This window comes from Eucalyptus grandis, chromosome 2 (assembly GCF_016545825.1).
Source record: "Eucalyptus grandis isolate ANBG69807.140 chromosome 2, ASM1654582v1, whole genome shotgun sequence".
Classification (NCBI taxonomy): Eukaryota; Viridiplantae; Streptophyta; class Magnoliopsida; order Myrtales; family Myrtaceae; genus Eucalyptus; species Eucalyptus grandis.
In genome coordinates this window covers 134,906-151,103 of record NC_052613.1, presented here as the reverse complement: position 1 = coordinate 151,103, position 16,198 = coordinate 134,906, and the positions used below count along the sequence as shown (strand labels likewise).

General features: G+C 41.2%; 1 protein-coding gene and 1 pseudogene across 1 annotated transcript; both read right to left on the bottom strand.

The window, feature by feature from the left end:
• Positions 1-469: 469 nt before the first annotated feature.
• LOC120290321 (mitochondrial import inner membrane translocase subunit TIM8-like) lies at positions 470-1,983 on the bottom strand. The gene is made up of 2 exons (XM_039306266.1): positions 1,862-1,983; positions 470-832 (listed from the first exon to the last, which is right to left on the bottom strand). Exons 1-2 carry the CDS (start codon positions 1,907-1,909, stop codon positions 644-646), a joined length of 237 nt encoding a protein of 78 aa, XP_039162200.1. The 5' UTR covers positions 1,910-1,983; the 3' UTR covers positions 470-643.
• Positions 1,984-8,743: 6,760 nt separating this feature from the next.
• LOC120289885 lies at positions 8,744-15,555 on the bottom strand (annotated as a pseudogene).
• Positions 15,556-16,198: the final 643 nt, after the last annotated feature.

Sequence of the window (16,198 nt, the reverse complement as noted above, 5' to 3'; positions counted from 1 at the left end):
TGACTCATATCAAGCTCAATAAGACCGCCATGAATCTCGGACTGCTCAGAAAATTTTAGAGTAAATTACAAACTAGTTTTCCAATCATTTGAAACAGGCATCACCTCTTTTCATTAAGAAGCTTTCAAAGATGGCCACTCTATTAGGTCTACCTGGTAAGATCTTGAATTATAAGCGTCAACCGCCACGGGAGATGTCCATTTACATTATCCGATAATGGCTTGGAGGCATTGTTATACATGAACACAAGATAATTTACCACATGCCTGTAATTGGTCCCAAGGTGACTTCCAGGATACTAAACACCAGAACATAATAGAATTTTTCAGGGACACAGAGGAAAGAGAGAGTAAGAGGTTTGCAGTAACAAGTTTATTTTATTTTATTTTATTTTATTTTTTAAGAGGGAAGGGAATAGTAGGACGAAAGGACACAGGAGCGTTTCAAAGGAGGGAACTGCAAATGTGGCGGTGACAAAAACACAGACGCTTCTAAAATACAAGAGAATGGCTCATTAATTCTTCACAAAATAACATTCCTCAATTCCAAAAATGCTGATACTCTCAATCAACAATTGCTAAAATAACAGAGTTGCTATGACATTGTGGATTATACTGCAATTTTTTCTTCCACATCCATGATTCTACTGCATAGACTGAAAGCGTTTCATGATAATTATGCTCATATCCATGTAGCGCTGAGCACAGTTAGCAAGGCAAGTTGATTCGCTAGAACTGAACTTACTTCCAGGCGTCCCAGTGATGCATTTGTCCCAGCATGCACTAGTAAGCTTAGCCACCATCTCATTGACCATGGCCCTTTCCTTCTCTTGCTGCACATTACCAAATAATATTTCTAAAGTAAGATTTATAAATCATATATGGGTTATGTTAATTATCATGGCACTTATTAGGCACACCTAATGAAGAAAAATTCGACGTTTCTAGGCTTTGAAGAGTCAATGCATTGACAACTACATAGCACACAGGTTATCAGAACCAACAATATTGACTAAAGAAGTTCACAACTTCGATCTGGAGGAAGCTGATTTAATTGCAATAATTGATACGCAAAAACATAATAGCGGTTCATGCAATACATGTATTTACATAACATATACAGCTGAGGAACTTCATGGTAACAGAAGCTTTTTTTGAAAGGAGGAAAAAGTAGAGAAATGACCAGAAATGGCAGTTCATTAGATATGACAAACAGACAGAATACAACAGCAGGTCATGATTTGATCAGGTGGATTTGGATAAAGGTTGAAATTTTTGAGGCAGATGGTACGATTGATTCTTAGTATTACTTGATTCAAATAATTCAGTTTTCTTGGCAAACGTCCTAAACAAAACCAAAGTTTACAGAAGCAATCATATCCTTGTGCTGTGTAGGGAGACACTTCAGCTAGATTCTCTTTACTAAACAAAGACCGACCTTGTACATAAAAAATTCGTGCAAATGGGAGCACACGAGATATAGCTCAAAGAGACATCATTAACATTGCAATTTCAGCAACCAATCTTTTACAGCAGTGAACTTTGTCCTAAGACACCGCCCGCCCCCCCCAAAACATTCCAAGAATCGAGCTCAGACAAGGGAAACAGGAAGCAACTGGAATTGCACAAAACCCTCAACACTTGCGAGCGCAAACTCCATGGCCGGAAACAAAATAAACTAAAAAGCATACGACTTTCCAGATTAGATTCATAGAAGATTTAAAGCACCGAAAAGGGTTCCTGATTTCTTCGATACTATCAACTAATTAGGCAGCGATTCTGCGCGAACATCAACTTAAACAGCGCCAAGGAACAAAAGGGAAGGGACCCAGATAGAGCGAGAGAAAGTAAAAAAGGCTTACAGAGATGAGTCGTTGCAGTTCAGCAGAATTGAGAGACGAAGCGTCCATGGAGTATGGCTGTGGGAGGAGATCCGCGAACGGGAACGTCTCCGGGAAATCAAAACCCTAGAAAACGGAGGACGAAGAAGAGGGTTGAGGAGGAGGAGGAAAGGGTTTAAGAACGAGAGAGGGAAGGCAACATCAGACTCTGGGCTGGGAAGCCCAGGTTTCATTGGGAATGGGCCAAAAGCCCAATCCTAGAAGGGCCCAGATCTTTCAAGCCGGATTCGTAATGGAGTCCTAGTTGTTTAAATGCCCTCATATTCTTCCAATATTTCAATTTGGGCATGCATTTCCGCCCAACTTTAAAAGTGAGAAACGCGAGATTGATTCAATGTGCTGGGATGAGCAGGACATCGTTAAGACAACAGCCTGGGATTGGAAGTGGGTGGTCATTGTTTGGTTGCCACATTTGCCACCAAATATAGGCATGAGGCAACCCGCCGACAGCCTGGTTCTGGTGAAGATATGTGTACGTTTGAATGTACATTCGTTGTTGCTGCGCAATGGGCGTTGAGTTTATCGTTCTAGACTGCTAAATTTAACCCAGTCCAGGAAAAACAAAAGGGATTGGTTTCCTCCTCTGTCGGGTGTCATCTGTGTTCGTTCTGCGTCTCCTTCCCCAAATCTCCCATACCTCCTACAACTTATTTCTCCTCCTCCCACCGCTTCTTTAAGGAAGAACAGAAGAAGAACAGAACTGAAATGGGATGTGGGAGTTCGAAAGTTGGGATCGATGATGAAGATCATACAGTGCCTTTGGCAATCCGTCCCCTGCTTCGACATCAGATACACAATAACATTAGGATCAGGAAACGACGGAGCAAACGGTCCTCCACCCTCTCCACAATGCAGCTCCTTCCCAAGGGTAGCTTAGAATCCTCAGAGGGAACTTCTTCCCCCAATTCTTCAAACACCGCCACTCATGATCATCATCATGCGGTAGAAGACAAGAGGGTAGCTGAAGCCAATTATCACGACAATGTTACAACCGGGAATAGTGTCAAAAACTCAAGCACAACATTAACAAGGAGTGAAGAAGAAGACACGAGAGAAGACAAGACGGTGGTGGCGGCAGTGACTGCAGCCATAGAGAAGGCCATCATGGTGGAGGCGGAGGAAGAGCTGGAGGAGGATGATTACATCATTGAGGTACTTGAAGAAGGGAAAGGAAGTCTCATCGGCTATGCAGAGCTCGATGCCTATCCTGGCTCTCCAAGTTTTCGGATCTACTGTATCTCATCGATATTGGAAGATGAAATTGAACAATGTGAGTTTGCTGCATAAAAATATACATCATATATGCTATGCATTGCGAAAAAGGATAACCAAAACATCCATTTGTTCAGTTAATTGTGCAGTTCTTGGGTTTTGAACAGTACATATCATAATTTCGTTGAATCCCATTGATATCATACTGTTCTCATTAGCATTAATTGTTTTTGCATGCATGCAGCTAAGGATGAAGAAATAGATAAGGACACAACATCGGGTGGTGACAGTAATGCTAAGGAGACTTTGATCAACAGTATCAGCGAGGAGGTATATTATATGGAAAAAAACTACCAGCTTTGTCTCCCAAACTAAACTGTATATATGATGAGTAAGAGGACTAATGTGTAGCAGAATGATGATTGCATTACTCTTGGTATTGTGGACACGATCAGGGTGGAGGTTCCGGCAGCAAGGGCAAGAGGATGAACAAGATGAAGAAGGTGGTGACAATAATAAGCAGGAAAAGGGGTCCGTCAGGGAGAGGGAGGCAGCAGAGGAAAGTGATGGGGAAGAAAGTTGGGTCGGGAAAGATGAGCGTGAAGCAGTTCTTGTCATTGAACGTTAAATCCTGCTACATCCCGACTTGCTCCAGACGTATTGATGATAGCACTCGTCTCCTTCCCAATAACCCCAGCGCAACACCCCCACATCCCTCTTAACCTTCTTGTTCATCTTCTCGGTTTTGTCAGCCACACATTATTGTTTCCACAGGGAGAGAAACGCGTTGCAGTTGCACATCCTGTAGAACCGCTTGCTCAAATTAACGTTTGCTGTTTAATATTAACCACGTAGATCCATGATCCGCCCGCATATATAGAGGTACCAGGTAGATCCACCCACCACCAAAAAGAGAAAAAAGGCCGTAGCAGCGGTCAATCTTGTCCCAAGCCCAAGTGTCATCTCTAGGGACGGCAGAATTCCCGTTCGCGAGAGGCCTTTTCACCAGCGTGTCTCTGTACAGTACTACAGTTGCTATATGCCAAGTGTTGGTAAAATATGTCTTCGAAATGGGTTGAACAATGAAATCGGATCGAGTAAAAACAACTCGGACTTTTAGGCGTGATATCACTTTCTTTAAGGATTTATTTGCCCCACAACATTGCTAATGGTCACCGGCAAAATCCTCCAGATACAACAAAGTCTTGGATGGAATACTAAATAAGAATTCTAGTATTTCTCCGCGCCTTTTCTAAGAAACAATCGAAAATTGGCTATAGTTTTCAGAAAGAAGACTCGAAATGACCACACTTTTCTTTCCGAAAATGACAAGTATTTATATGAAACATCTCTTGCAACTCTTCGTGAAATTGCGAACAAACACGTCTTTAGAAAATTGTTCGGATAAACAAATGCGACTCTTCGGAAGAAGTCGAAAAACGAACAATTGCAATCCTTTGGAAAAATTAAAACCGAATAAGTAATTTTCCAAAGGTTGTCTTGAAAAGACACAAATAAAATTCAGAATAATAATTATTATTTTTTAAATAGAATTTGAATTTTCATTTATATTTCATTTCCGAAATTCTCAAATTAAAAGGCAACATTTGAACTAAAATATAAAATAAATAAATAAATAAATAAATAAATAACAAGGGATTAATGCAAATTAACCGCGGGCGCAGCGTGCTAGTGCTAAGTGCTAAAAGGAAATTTCTCATTAATAAACTAATCCTCCTGCTCCTACCTTTTCTATGTAGGACAAAGTAAAAAGGCACTCATTTTGTTTTAACAAACAAAATTCCAACACCAAGTATTTAACAGGAAAAGAAAATGCCACAACATGGTTTTGTGATGTTCAGCAGTGTGTGGACAACTGGGGAGAACTCTTAAGTCAGTGATGTAGACTTGATTTCTTTTCTGATTGAAGTATCACGCTGATCAAATTATAACATAGTATCATTTGAATGTATTACTGCAGTTGGCTTTGAATTCTTCCTTCTCTTATGTCCCTAAATTCAAGGGAAAACTTAGATACCAATTAATCTCCCCCGACCAAAGGATACCTCCGCTAATCAATAGTTGAGATGTGTTCTCCTATTTTTCATTCCCTTTTCTTTTCGTTTCCTTTGCATTTTTTTTTTCACTATTTTTCTTCTGTCTTTTACCCTGTCCGTTCCTCCTCCCTGTGGCGATGGCGAAGTCCCTGTACACTTAACTCGTCACCGCCACAAGCCCTCATCGACGTGCCTTCAACCCCCACGGACTTCATAGTGCCCCTCTGCTGACATGTTTGGAGGTTGCAAGCTCTAATCTGCCCACCATGCACAACCATGGAGCGAGAGAGGGAAGAACGTGAGAGCATTCGCGGGGACGACATATTTGTGATAGTCTCCTCCAAACCATATCCTCGATTGGTTGGTGATATTTATCCCTAAATGTAGAGAATCTTTATCCTAAAGTGAAAAACAGGCAATCAGAATACTCAGTCGTGATTAATGTGGGGAAAAAAATTACAATTAGCCAAAGATGATATCATGTATCCTCGGGAAAATCCCATATTTTGAGGAAATAAGTAGGGCAGTTTCAGAGAAGTAATTGACAAGGAGTCACCGACTGCATGAAGAGAATGCCAAAGTTCAATTTGGCGCTACGTAATAATGTGAGATGGCAGGCGTTCTCCTCAAATAGTCTCAAGCTCAACAAAAGATGAAATAAAAGTAGTCACGTTCGGCCAATGGCACAGTCATGGAAGTCAGCATGTCATTAAATGGATTTCGTATTTCCATGTTAGTCTGTCATATCGAAAGTTAGTTTCATCTTATCATTTTATAGAGATATGAAATCATGTGGTCATAATATAAAGTCCAATTTTAACTTTTATTCACTCAATGCCAAAACACATGCACCTAAATAACGAGGAACGACACTTTTGAGTAAGCTTCTACTATAATTTCAAAATACTAGGAGTTTGAAGTATTACACAAACACCATGAATTAGGCATAGCTGGAGTCTATTTGATGCCTAAAGCACAAAGATTCAATTTTCGCTATAGTTACATGAGATCCCCAAGTTTCCCTTGATTTCAGCAAGCCACCCTTGTCCAGCTCTTTCAACTTGTAACGGTGGGGTCGAGAGTCAAAAGGTGGGGAAAGAGATGACTTTTACGTCCCTTCATTTCTGGGAAGATGCCTCCTCAACCTTTCTTACCCTATGAATGAGCCCGCTAGGATCCCCCCCGGCTTTGCCATCCAAGCATCCATAACCAGCGTGGCGACCCCAAAGATCAATTATAATTACGCTGGCTGCAACTTCGCTGATGGTCACATGCCGACAGTCTATCACAGTATTTGGCATCAGGATCGATGCCCTATATAGCTATTCTTTGGCTTTCAAGTAACCACTCAATTTAATCGTGCTAGCTAGTAGCATTCAGCGTGAGATAATACCTTCTCTCTTGAAAGTCCTAAACTGTTGAAGCTAACGAAAATAGATCTTTCCACAGTTTCTTTGCGTTTGCAAATGCAATCGCGTGTGCTTTGTCCATGATGACCCTGTTCCTTCTCATCGTCTTCAGTCATCCTCGAGGCCTGTGGAATCCTTCCAACTTCTCCTTCTTCTTGTTCCTCCATGACTTGGTATGTTCGGTTTGGATCCGAACCTAGTTTATTATGTTCTTGCGGAGATGAGAATTTTTACATTTGCCAAAACAATTTCGATAACAGTGGATGATGTCACTAGTACTGGCGGGATGCACGGCTGCGACAGCAGTTGGATACATTGGGAAGTGTGGAAACACCCACACTGGTTGGATGCCAATATGCGACCACCTGGGGAAGTTCTGCAGCAAAGCCACAACTTCCATGGCATTCGGGCTTTATGCGTCGCTTCTCCTATTTATGTTGCTTGCCATCCTGGCCGCGTGGAACATCCAGCTACGCTCGAGCATGGCCCTTAATGGCCCTTACTAATTAACATTCACTTTTTTGTACGTGTTATGCAAATTCAAATGCACTGCTCAGGGATGATAATAGTTCATGTCGTCCGTCAAGTTTAATAAGCCAACTTTCTTAAAGCGCGTTCTTTCTTTGGTGTTAACCAGCCTAACGTGGATTGCTTTCCTCCATTTGCTCATGTTGCTGTTACATTGTGAAATTCCAGATGTTGTAATAGCTCCGTAATGATATAACCTTGTCACAGAAGTCGGATTCTTAAATGGTGGGTCACCCCCCCTAAATTCAGAAAGCTAAATTCGATATCAGTTTTTCATGCCTCAAGACAAAAGACAGGATGATGACTACTACGGGGGGCGGGTAAATTACCAGCGGCAGCTCAGTCTAATTGTGACTTGAAAGATGGAACAACCATGCAATTCTCTATATCTAGGCCAGATCACCCAAGCCAAGGTCCCTCTGCAAGTGAGAAAAGCAGAGAGTACTGCCAATGCGCACTAACTACCACAGGCAAGGCTAGTCTGATCATGAGATCCGGGAAGACCCTCCTCAAGCTCTTCACTTTTTACAACTTCAACCATATATGCAATAATGAGGGACAAAATACTTTATTTACATCAACGATGCAGAACCCAACAGCCTCCAAAGAAAGCTTTCACATCTTACAATGAATTCTCTGTCGGTATTGTACAGTTCTCACAGCTCTAGATATTACAAAATTCGAATATCTTGCAGTTACACAAGAATGGCACTTCATGTGGCGAAGCAATATAAACAAAAGAAAGCTGAACTCGAAAGAACTATAAATCAACAACAAATGAAAAACTAATTGACAAGTGGATCATAAGAACCCATGACATTACTCATGAGAGATATCTGAGTCTGTTCCATGGTTGTGGTTGCCTGCTGAGAGAGAAGAGGGATTGTCGATTTCTTTGCGAGATGCTTCCCAAAGTTGCTGCTCTATGCCCAGTTTTCTAAGCTCCAACAGTCCCCATTCAACTGTCTCGCAACAAGAAGGAAAAAAAATTAACTTTCACATTGCCTATGATCGCAACACCAGACCTGAAAAGTACTTTTCTAAACTCTACAATTCAGTATATTTCCTACAGACACCTCCCATAGACTATCCTTCTCATCTACAGACTCGAAAGTTCTGTTCTTCTTGCATTCAGAATTGAATTAAACATGTAGACCTTCATACAATCCAAACAAGTACAACTTAACTTCCCCTAAATGCTAAGAGAGCTACCACATAGGAAATCTCCTCAAGGACCCCCATGGGTCAATGACCAAATGCTAATACATTTCAGTAGAATTCAACCTAAATCCATCAATTACATGAAGAGACAAAACACTGTTGCAGTGCCTACTACTTTACCCTTTTTTCCTAAACAAGGAATGTGCATACTTTATCTTAAGATATTACCAGCTGAAGCATATCATGAGCAAACACATGCATAGTAAGAGATTAGAAAATTGTTGCAGCATGGTTCATGCTATTTTTACTTAACATAGTTCATCATTCCACACTACATAGGCAAATTTCTCCCCCATAAGTATTAAATATTTCAAATTGATATTGTTGAAAACTATGATCTACTAGATTAAACTTTGATGAGAAAAAGTAAGTGCCTATACTTATCACCTAAAAACATGGTGCAATATGCATCACCCTTCATATATTGCCATTTGGATTAAATCCAAATCTACCGAATGTCATCACATGCTGTCGAATGACGAGACTGTGTTTAAGCACAACATTATTGTAAGTGTGCTGATATTCAACGCAGCGTAACACCCAATGGAGGCCTTGCATTGACATTGGCAAGAACTACGTTCACAAGAAAGGCCAATATCATCTGCGCTGAATCAGATATAGGTAATCACTTACAAGACTGATCACATTAAGTGAACAAGATCCAATCACATGAATCTTCTCAATCTTCAAATGAATTCAAAGCACTCCCAGGTGCACTCACATGTGGGGAGAGAGAGAGAGAGAACAATTTACCATCTACAGCATCTTGTGAGGTTGGTGACTGCCCACTACGGCTGATCCAAAACTGAAGCCTTTCTTCCGCAATATCCTCCTCAACACAATGTGTCAATGCTCTTCTCCAAAAGTATGTAAGCCAAGCCTGCATGTCAATGTAATTTTGTAAGACAGGATTCACTGAATCCTTGCTGATACTGTACATACAGCTTCTTGATTGATAATATCTGACTCCATTATTTCATGAAAGAAAATTGTTATAATTGCATCTTCCCACTCCTTCCCACTATCACAAACATCAAGAAAGGGAGGGAAAACAAAAAGATAAGAAGTATTTCAGAGAGCCAAACGATGGTTAACCATGTAGGAAGAAGTTAAAAGAAAATAGCGTACTTCTTTGAAAAGAACATCCTCAGCCTCTTCGTCGCTTAGTTCTGCAAAAGAGGATACAAAGTTACGTGTCAGAAACTCTCAAATCAATGTAGATCCATGCACTTCTACAGATGCAGATTATCTATTTTTCTTTTTGCCAGGTCACCTAAAATCATTTTGACAAGGCACATTGAGCCACAAAGCCACTAGGAAATGGCTAAGATGAACTAAGGTTATCAAACAGAAATGCACCTATAATTGCAAGAGAGGCTTGTTCAGATGTAGGAAAATGACAAGAGAGTATCTTCAAATAGCAAAGAAAACCAGAAAACATATGTGACAGTTACACAGGGATGTCTGTAGGAGCATATAAGGCACCGACACTACATAATACATGATGGTAGCATTCTTCTAATTTCATCATCAAACAACCTATGATAGTGAATCAGAGAGTGCTGAAAGAAGACAATATCCTACTTACCATAAGCCTCAATAAACTTGGGATCAACATTCGATTTTGAATCTGAAAAAACGCAAGATACCACATGTCATCCAACTCTTTTAAGAAGAGAAAATTAACTGAGAAGGACCAAATACAGTAGGAAGCTCAAAAGCAAACACGTAACGAAGTACATAGAAGATTGCTCATCCAACATACCAGAACGAACCAAATTTGGTCGTCGGTGCCGTGCCAGTGCAAGAACGACTGCATCCTCAACCTTGAGACATCCATTCAAAATATGTAAGCATTTACGAAAATTCCTCTTAACTTCAATCAATAGACTCCACCACCACAAAAGTAGCAATCATCCACGTGGTTTAATTTTTGGCAAAATTCTGTCCAAATGACTTATGAAGCAGCAGATCATCCATATCCATTGTAAGGAGGAGAGCATTTAGAAACTTAGCAGGAGGAAACAAGAGAACTCTATGTAAATAAATAGAAAGTGAACAAAGCCATAATTCAAAAAGACTAGAGGGTTACCTTCAAAGAAGCAAGTTCACGCAAAGCCATTTCAACAGATAGCATGCTCTCAATATTCCCTTCTCCAGTTAGATCACTCAAATCTCGTACATGCTTACCCCTTTCTTGATCGCTGCCTCCTGTTCAGTGGCATCAGAACAAAAGAATAACGACTAGGAAACAAATAAAACCTCCAGATAGACTAATTGAAAAATAAATAATAAGACGAACTTTCATTCCAAGACTCCTTAGCCTTTTGTCCTGCAGAAATGACGACTTCAAATGGAAGAGGGGCAAGAGATGACCAATGCTCATGCTTTGATGCCGCTATATCAGGACAAACACCTGGGAAAGCGTAAACCAACAGAAAAAAGGCACAAATGTAATGCTGTTGATTCAAAAGAAGGATGACAAAGAAGGATAGAAGAACTAGATTAAAATCGTTTCAATCGAGTAGAACATATGACTCTCTCATGGAAAACTGAATGACAGTACCTTGTGTTCTGATGATGGCATTGGTAAGACAAACATTATATTAAAGAGTTCTTATAGTATTGGCAATTGTTCTTCCTCATTAACGAACAAACATGGCAAGAGTATGGAATCAAGGCAGCGGTTATACATCTATAGCTGATACCCACTTACTCCATAATACTGTTAAATCAAGCCTCAAATGAAGATTAACCAAAAACTTTAAGGTGCATATAGCGTTTCTACTATAAGATCTCTGCCCACTTCCTTATTGGACAATGACATACACTCTCCCTGACGGATATCTTATCGCTCCTCAACCCTATCAATATACCAAACACTACTAAACATAATCAAGGGTGGCTGATTCATAAAAGGCTATGGTTGAGCAGTAGAGTTGGGAAAACAATTCAATGTATACATTTGAGCTGCCTGGAGGTGTATTCACTTCATGCAACGAAGAAACTCATTCAGATTCCGGAATGCACGTGAACATTCTTTTTGGAAGGAGAATGGTGGAACTCAAAATGATTACCATGCTGCACTGCTAAACCCCAATATCGAGCTAGCCAACACCTTTTCAGGACAACTTCCTCCTGAGAAAAATAGACATTTGATCAGGTACCAAACATTGGATCATCCATCTAACTGACTACTTTGCAGAACATACCATCTCTTCTTGAGTCAAAACCATCCTGTGAGTCATTGAACGTAAAGCCTTGGCCTCGGATTCTGCTTCTCGGAGTTGTTGGACAGATGCTGCCGCGTCATCTTTTAAGCTCTGCATAGATGAACAGTTTAACAATAATTCAATTTGAAAACCAATGAAAACTTACAAAATAAAAAACTTTATAACCATCAGAGCTTAGAGATTTTTGCCTCTATTTCTGAACGAAGGGATGCAATATCCTCATCTCTTCCATCCTTTGTCTGCTTTGCAGCCTTGAGTGCAGCCTGTGAAATTGTAGAGAGGGGGAATTGTAGTATAACATTGCATTACAGTATCTGTTTGTCCCAGAATTAGAATAGTCAACATTTACCTCTCTTTGTCTTAATGCTGCTTCTTTCCTACAAGAAAATTAAAAAACCGTAAAAAAAAGAAGCTTATGCATCTCGAAACAACACAGCCAAGAGAGCCAAATATACCTGCTCAGCAGTTTAGCTTCAAGAGATACACCCTCACCCAAGGCAGCAACCTGAGAATGTGAAATATTTCATTAACTGTCCATAATAATATACATCCTCAAAAAATTTATCAGCACATTCACCAAAGGAACCATAGGATGCTATAACAACAGATCTCTGCCCAAGTGGATGGCCAGCTACCGTTTGAATCCACCGCATGACTGAGTGGGAAAGAGCTACTTGATGCCTGCCTAAATTGCATGGCTGGTTTTTGTTCAAGATCCCCAAGCCATCTATCTGAAGCTTAGCCTATCTTATTCTTACCAATTAGTATTTTGAACCTACAAAAAGGAGAAGAGCTTACTGCTGTGTTCTCCTCTTTTCAATCCTACTTGCCACCTTTTTGTGAGTAATGGTACTTGCTAGTTTAGACTCCACATCAGTCACATTCTACAAAGGCATTTAAATACACTGCTGCATATGCTGGGGCAATGTTTTCAAAACCGGACATGTCAAACAACCAGCCTATTGTCCAGGTCATGTTTCAACCGGCTTAATCTAATTGAATGGTCAGGTCTATGCTAGTTCACATAACATGTTCAATTTACGTAATGAAGATACTAGTTGTCATGACAAATCCCAAGTCCCATGTTAACTTCTGATTCTATGCAAGGTCACAGGTTTGACAATCAAATTGCTTTAAGTTCTGATTTTTGCTTCAGACTGCTACTACTAGACCAAAAGGGCTGGAGCTTGACTGGTCCAGCCCCAATTATGAGAAAAGGTTGTATAGAAAGCTTAAGCTTCATGGCCACAGCTAAAAAACAGTGATGGCTATTCTATTCTTGAACAGGTTTGACCTTCATGTTCACTGATTCAACCTTTGGAAAAAACAGTTCACTCCGCAAATTTTTTTAGCCAAACAGGGCTTAAAGACTGCCCAGGGACTGATTCAACTGGTAGAACCAGCCACTCCTGTCAGAGTTTAAGAAGGTCATTTTGGGAAGAGATCCCCTTCTACCTTCCCAATACCCCCATAACAACGAATGAACAGATCAACAATAACCAGGAAGAAGAAATGCTCCAGATGTTAGCTAGCTAGCTACAGTCATTGCAAAAAGTTGTAGCCAAACCCATAATTTCAGCAATTATAGACACCAAGTCTAATCTCCTCCGTAAGGGAGTGAAAAGAGTGTGCCACTCTACCAAACTCACAAAAGGTTAGTTTGCACTTGCACTTAGTGGCGGCAGGATACAATGTAATGATCCCACCATGTAAACCACCAAATTACTATGAAACAAGTAAGAAGAACCACTGGCAACCTGTTTCTCAAGTCCCTAGCTCTGGCCTCTGCTTCCTCACGTCTCTCTTCAGCATGCCGTAGCTGCAAGCAGCAGAAAGCCTCAATATGAAAATAAAAGCATGAATAGTGTGAAAAGTTAATTCTGTTTAGATTAAGAAAAAAACCTTGTCAACTATCACTTCATTTTCTTCCTGTAACATATCGAGCTGTGCAAAGAAAAGCAGTATGTATCAGCTTGAGCAGATCATCTCATAACTTCCAAAATGTAGTAGATCCATAAAAAGACAGAAATTGATGGAGATGATGTACTTCGTCTCGAAGAGCAGAAGCTTCGCTGATCTCCGTGTCCCTTTAAGTTCTTTTGTCCCACATTAGGAGCAAACCTGCAATCATTGTTCAAGGCAAAAAAAAAAACAAAACTCAAATAACCAAACCAATACAATCAATGGTAATATGCTTATAGCTAGCTGCAGAATAATTGACTTATTGACAAAGCAACTTATTGATGATCACATTCATCTGCAAAAATTTCTACAACAACGACACTGCCCTGGGAGTATGCATGCAGAACAGAAAATGGTTCAAAGTTGACTCCCTCTAATTTGACTTAGAGAAAGACGTGCAGCAGAGATAATTTTTTTGCAGGCAAGCAAATAGGGAATGGATCCAAGTCCCATTGAGTTATATCTTGATGAAGGTAGATTACCACCAAGCAAGACCCTAGTTCTTGAGGCGAAAGAAGTGGCAATACATGGTCATGGATGACTTATTTTGCAAATTAGCTATCATTTGGTGATAGAAAGTAATTGCTCATTCAAAAACAACGAAGTGGCAAAATTTAACGAGAAATGCATCCTCCTCCAGAGATTTTGAAATCAAACGGATGAACCTCAAAACTACTCTGTTACAGCTATGTTTTAAAAGACACCAGAAAGCACGTCGAGAGAAAACAGTAATGCAGTAATTGAAAGAGACTCTTGAGCAGTTTATCTATGGTGGTAAGGAAAACGTAATGTTACTTTGTTATGGTTTACAATGTAGAGGCAATGCCATCTCATGCATCAGATTCTAGTAAGGTTTACAATGTAGAGGTGAGCATGGCAGGTTTTGACTACACGCACACATTGATCGAAGTAGCAAAATTCCTGGGATAATTGATTTCTTATCGCAATTGAGTACGTGTAAGGGTACTACAGCAGTGTTCGCAAGCATGAGAAGTCCTTGAATATAGGACATAATTGTTTTAAGCCAAATAAGGATCGACGGCAAATGCAAATGGCAGATGATTCAACGACATTTAAACAGCACGATTGAGAGAAGCTACCGTGATCTGGAATGCTATCAAAAGATCCGAGCCTCTAGATATGAAGGGAGTCGCTTTACCTTAGACTCTCCTGTTAATTCTGGTAGGAGGCTCGATAGGAGGGACGGAAACGGGAGTCCTGAGGGTCGGTTTGCTAGGCGGCACCAATGGAGAGGAACGAACGGACATGGACGGCCTTCCGGCTGAAGTGGACCTGACCGATGCGGCGTGATCCACAAAGTTCCGACCTAACTAACAGGATTGAAAAGAAAATCCGATCAGCGTCTCCGAGACTCGCCGACCAGAGCAATCGGGACAGAAGAGAGGCAGATCAGCCGATGCAGAGAGGTCGGAATCGGAGGCGGGGGAGGGGGCGGGGAATACATACGGCAGGGGAAGGAGATCTATTGGGCCTGGCGACGGAAATCGCGGTAAGGCGGCGTTGCTGCTGGAGTAGGGGGCGGAGGCGGGGAGCTCGGAAGCGGAGGCCGAGGTCCCCGCCGCCGTCTTCATCGTCGTCGTCGTCGTCGTCGCCGGAGACGGACTGGGAGGCCATGACCTGGGCGAGGCGCTGGGCGGCGGCCTTGGCGGCGACGTTCTGGGTGCGCTTGATGGTGGAGTGAGAGTGGGGAAGCGGGAGTTGGGGTGGGCCGGGGGACATGGCCGGCGAGGAGGAGCCGGTGCTGCTAGACCCGCCGCTCCACTGCCGGGAGTACACGGGGCTCCCGGTTCTCCGCCGATCCATCCGATGCGCTGCTGCTGCTGCTGCTGCTGCTGGCCCTGGCCGCGCCGGCAGCGGGAGCGTGGAATTCGGTTAAATTTTCTTTTGGGGGAGGCGGCGTTGAATATGACACGACGCCGTGTCGATTGCGTTTCCTCTTCCTCTTCTAAAGGAAGTCAGACCCACGACGCCGGGAAATCTGAATCTAGACGGGGGGCGGTTGCGTGTGGTACAGCCTCTACGGCAAAATGTGGCCGGATTGATGAGAGGCAATATAGCACGATCATGAGGGCTACTTTTGGGTGCACCGTTGGAGATATATTATTATGATCGATATTAATCCAAAATTGCAAGAGATCATAATTGATAAATTACATTAATGCGTGATTGCATTTGATTCGATTTAATGCATCTTCCATTATTTCACCTTAGTTAGGCATTCACCGTATTATAAATAGGAGTTTGTACAACATAAAATATACACTACTTAATATATATAGAAATTATAAGTGGTTCTTTTCATTCTTGGCCTATTCTTCAAACTCTCACATGCACCCAATTTCTGTCTTCTTTTTCTTGTTTTTTTTTAAAAAAAAAATACTCAAGAAAGGATTATTCACAAAGACAAAATGAAAGCGTGAGAGTGATTATTAGAGGGGAAAAAAACATTAAACTAAGAGACGGCCAATAATAATTGCAAGGTTGTATCCACGTTCAATTAACCCATTCCCCTTCAATAATAGACTCAGATAAAATTTATGAGACTAAAAACATTTTCTTCTTGATTTTCATACGAGGACCTAGGCCTGCATGGTTGCACTCCTATTTCTCGTTCCCAGGAACAGTAAATTTCGTTTTTTCCGGGAACAAAGAGCA

Coding starts and splice junctions, on each gene's coding strand:
- LOC120290321 (XM_039306266.1), bottom strand. CDS start 1,909: ATGGACGCTTCGTCTCTCAATTCTGCTGAACTGCAACGACTCATCTCT. Junction 833..1,861: donor AACTGCAACGACTCATCTCT/GTAAGCCTTTTT, acceptor GGTAATGTGCAG/CAAGAGAAGGAAAGGGCCAT.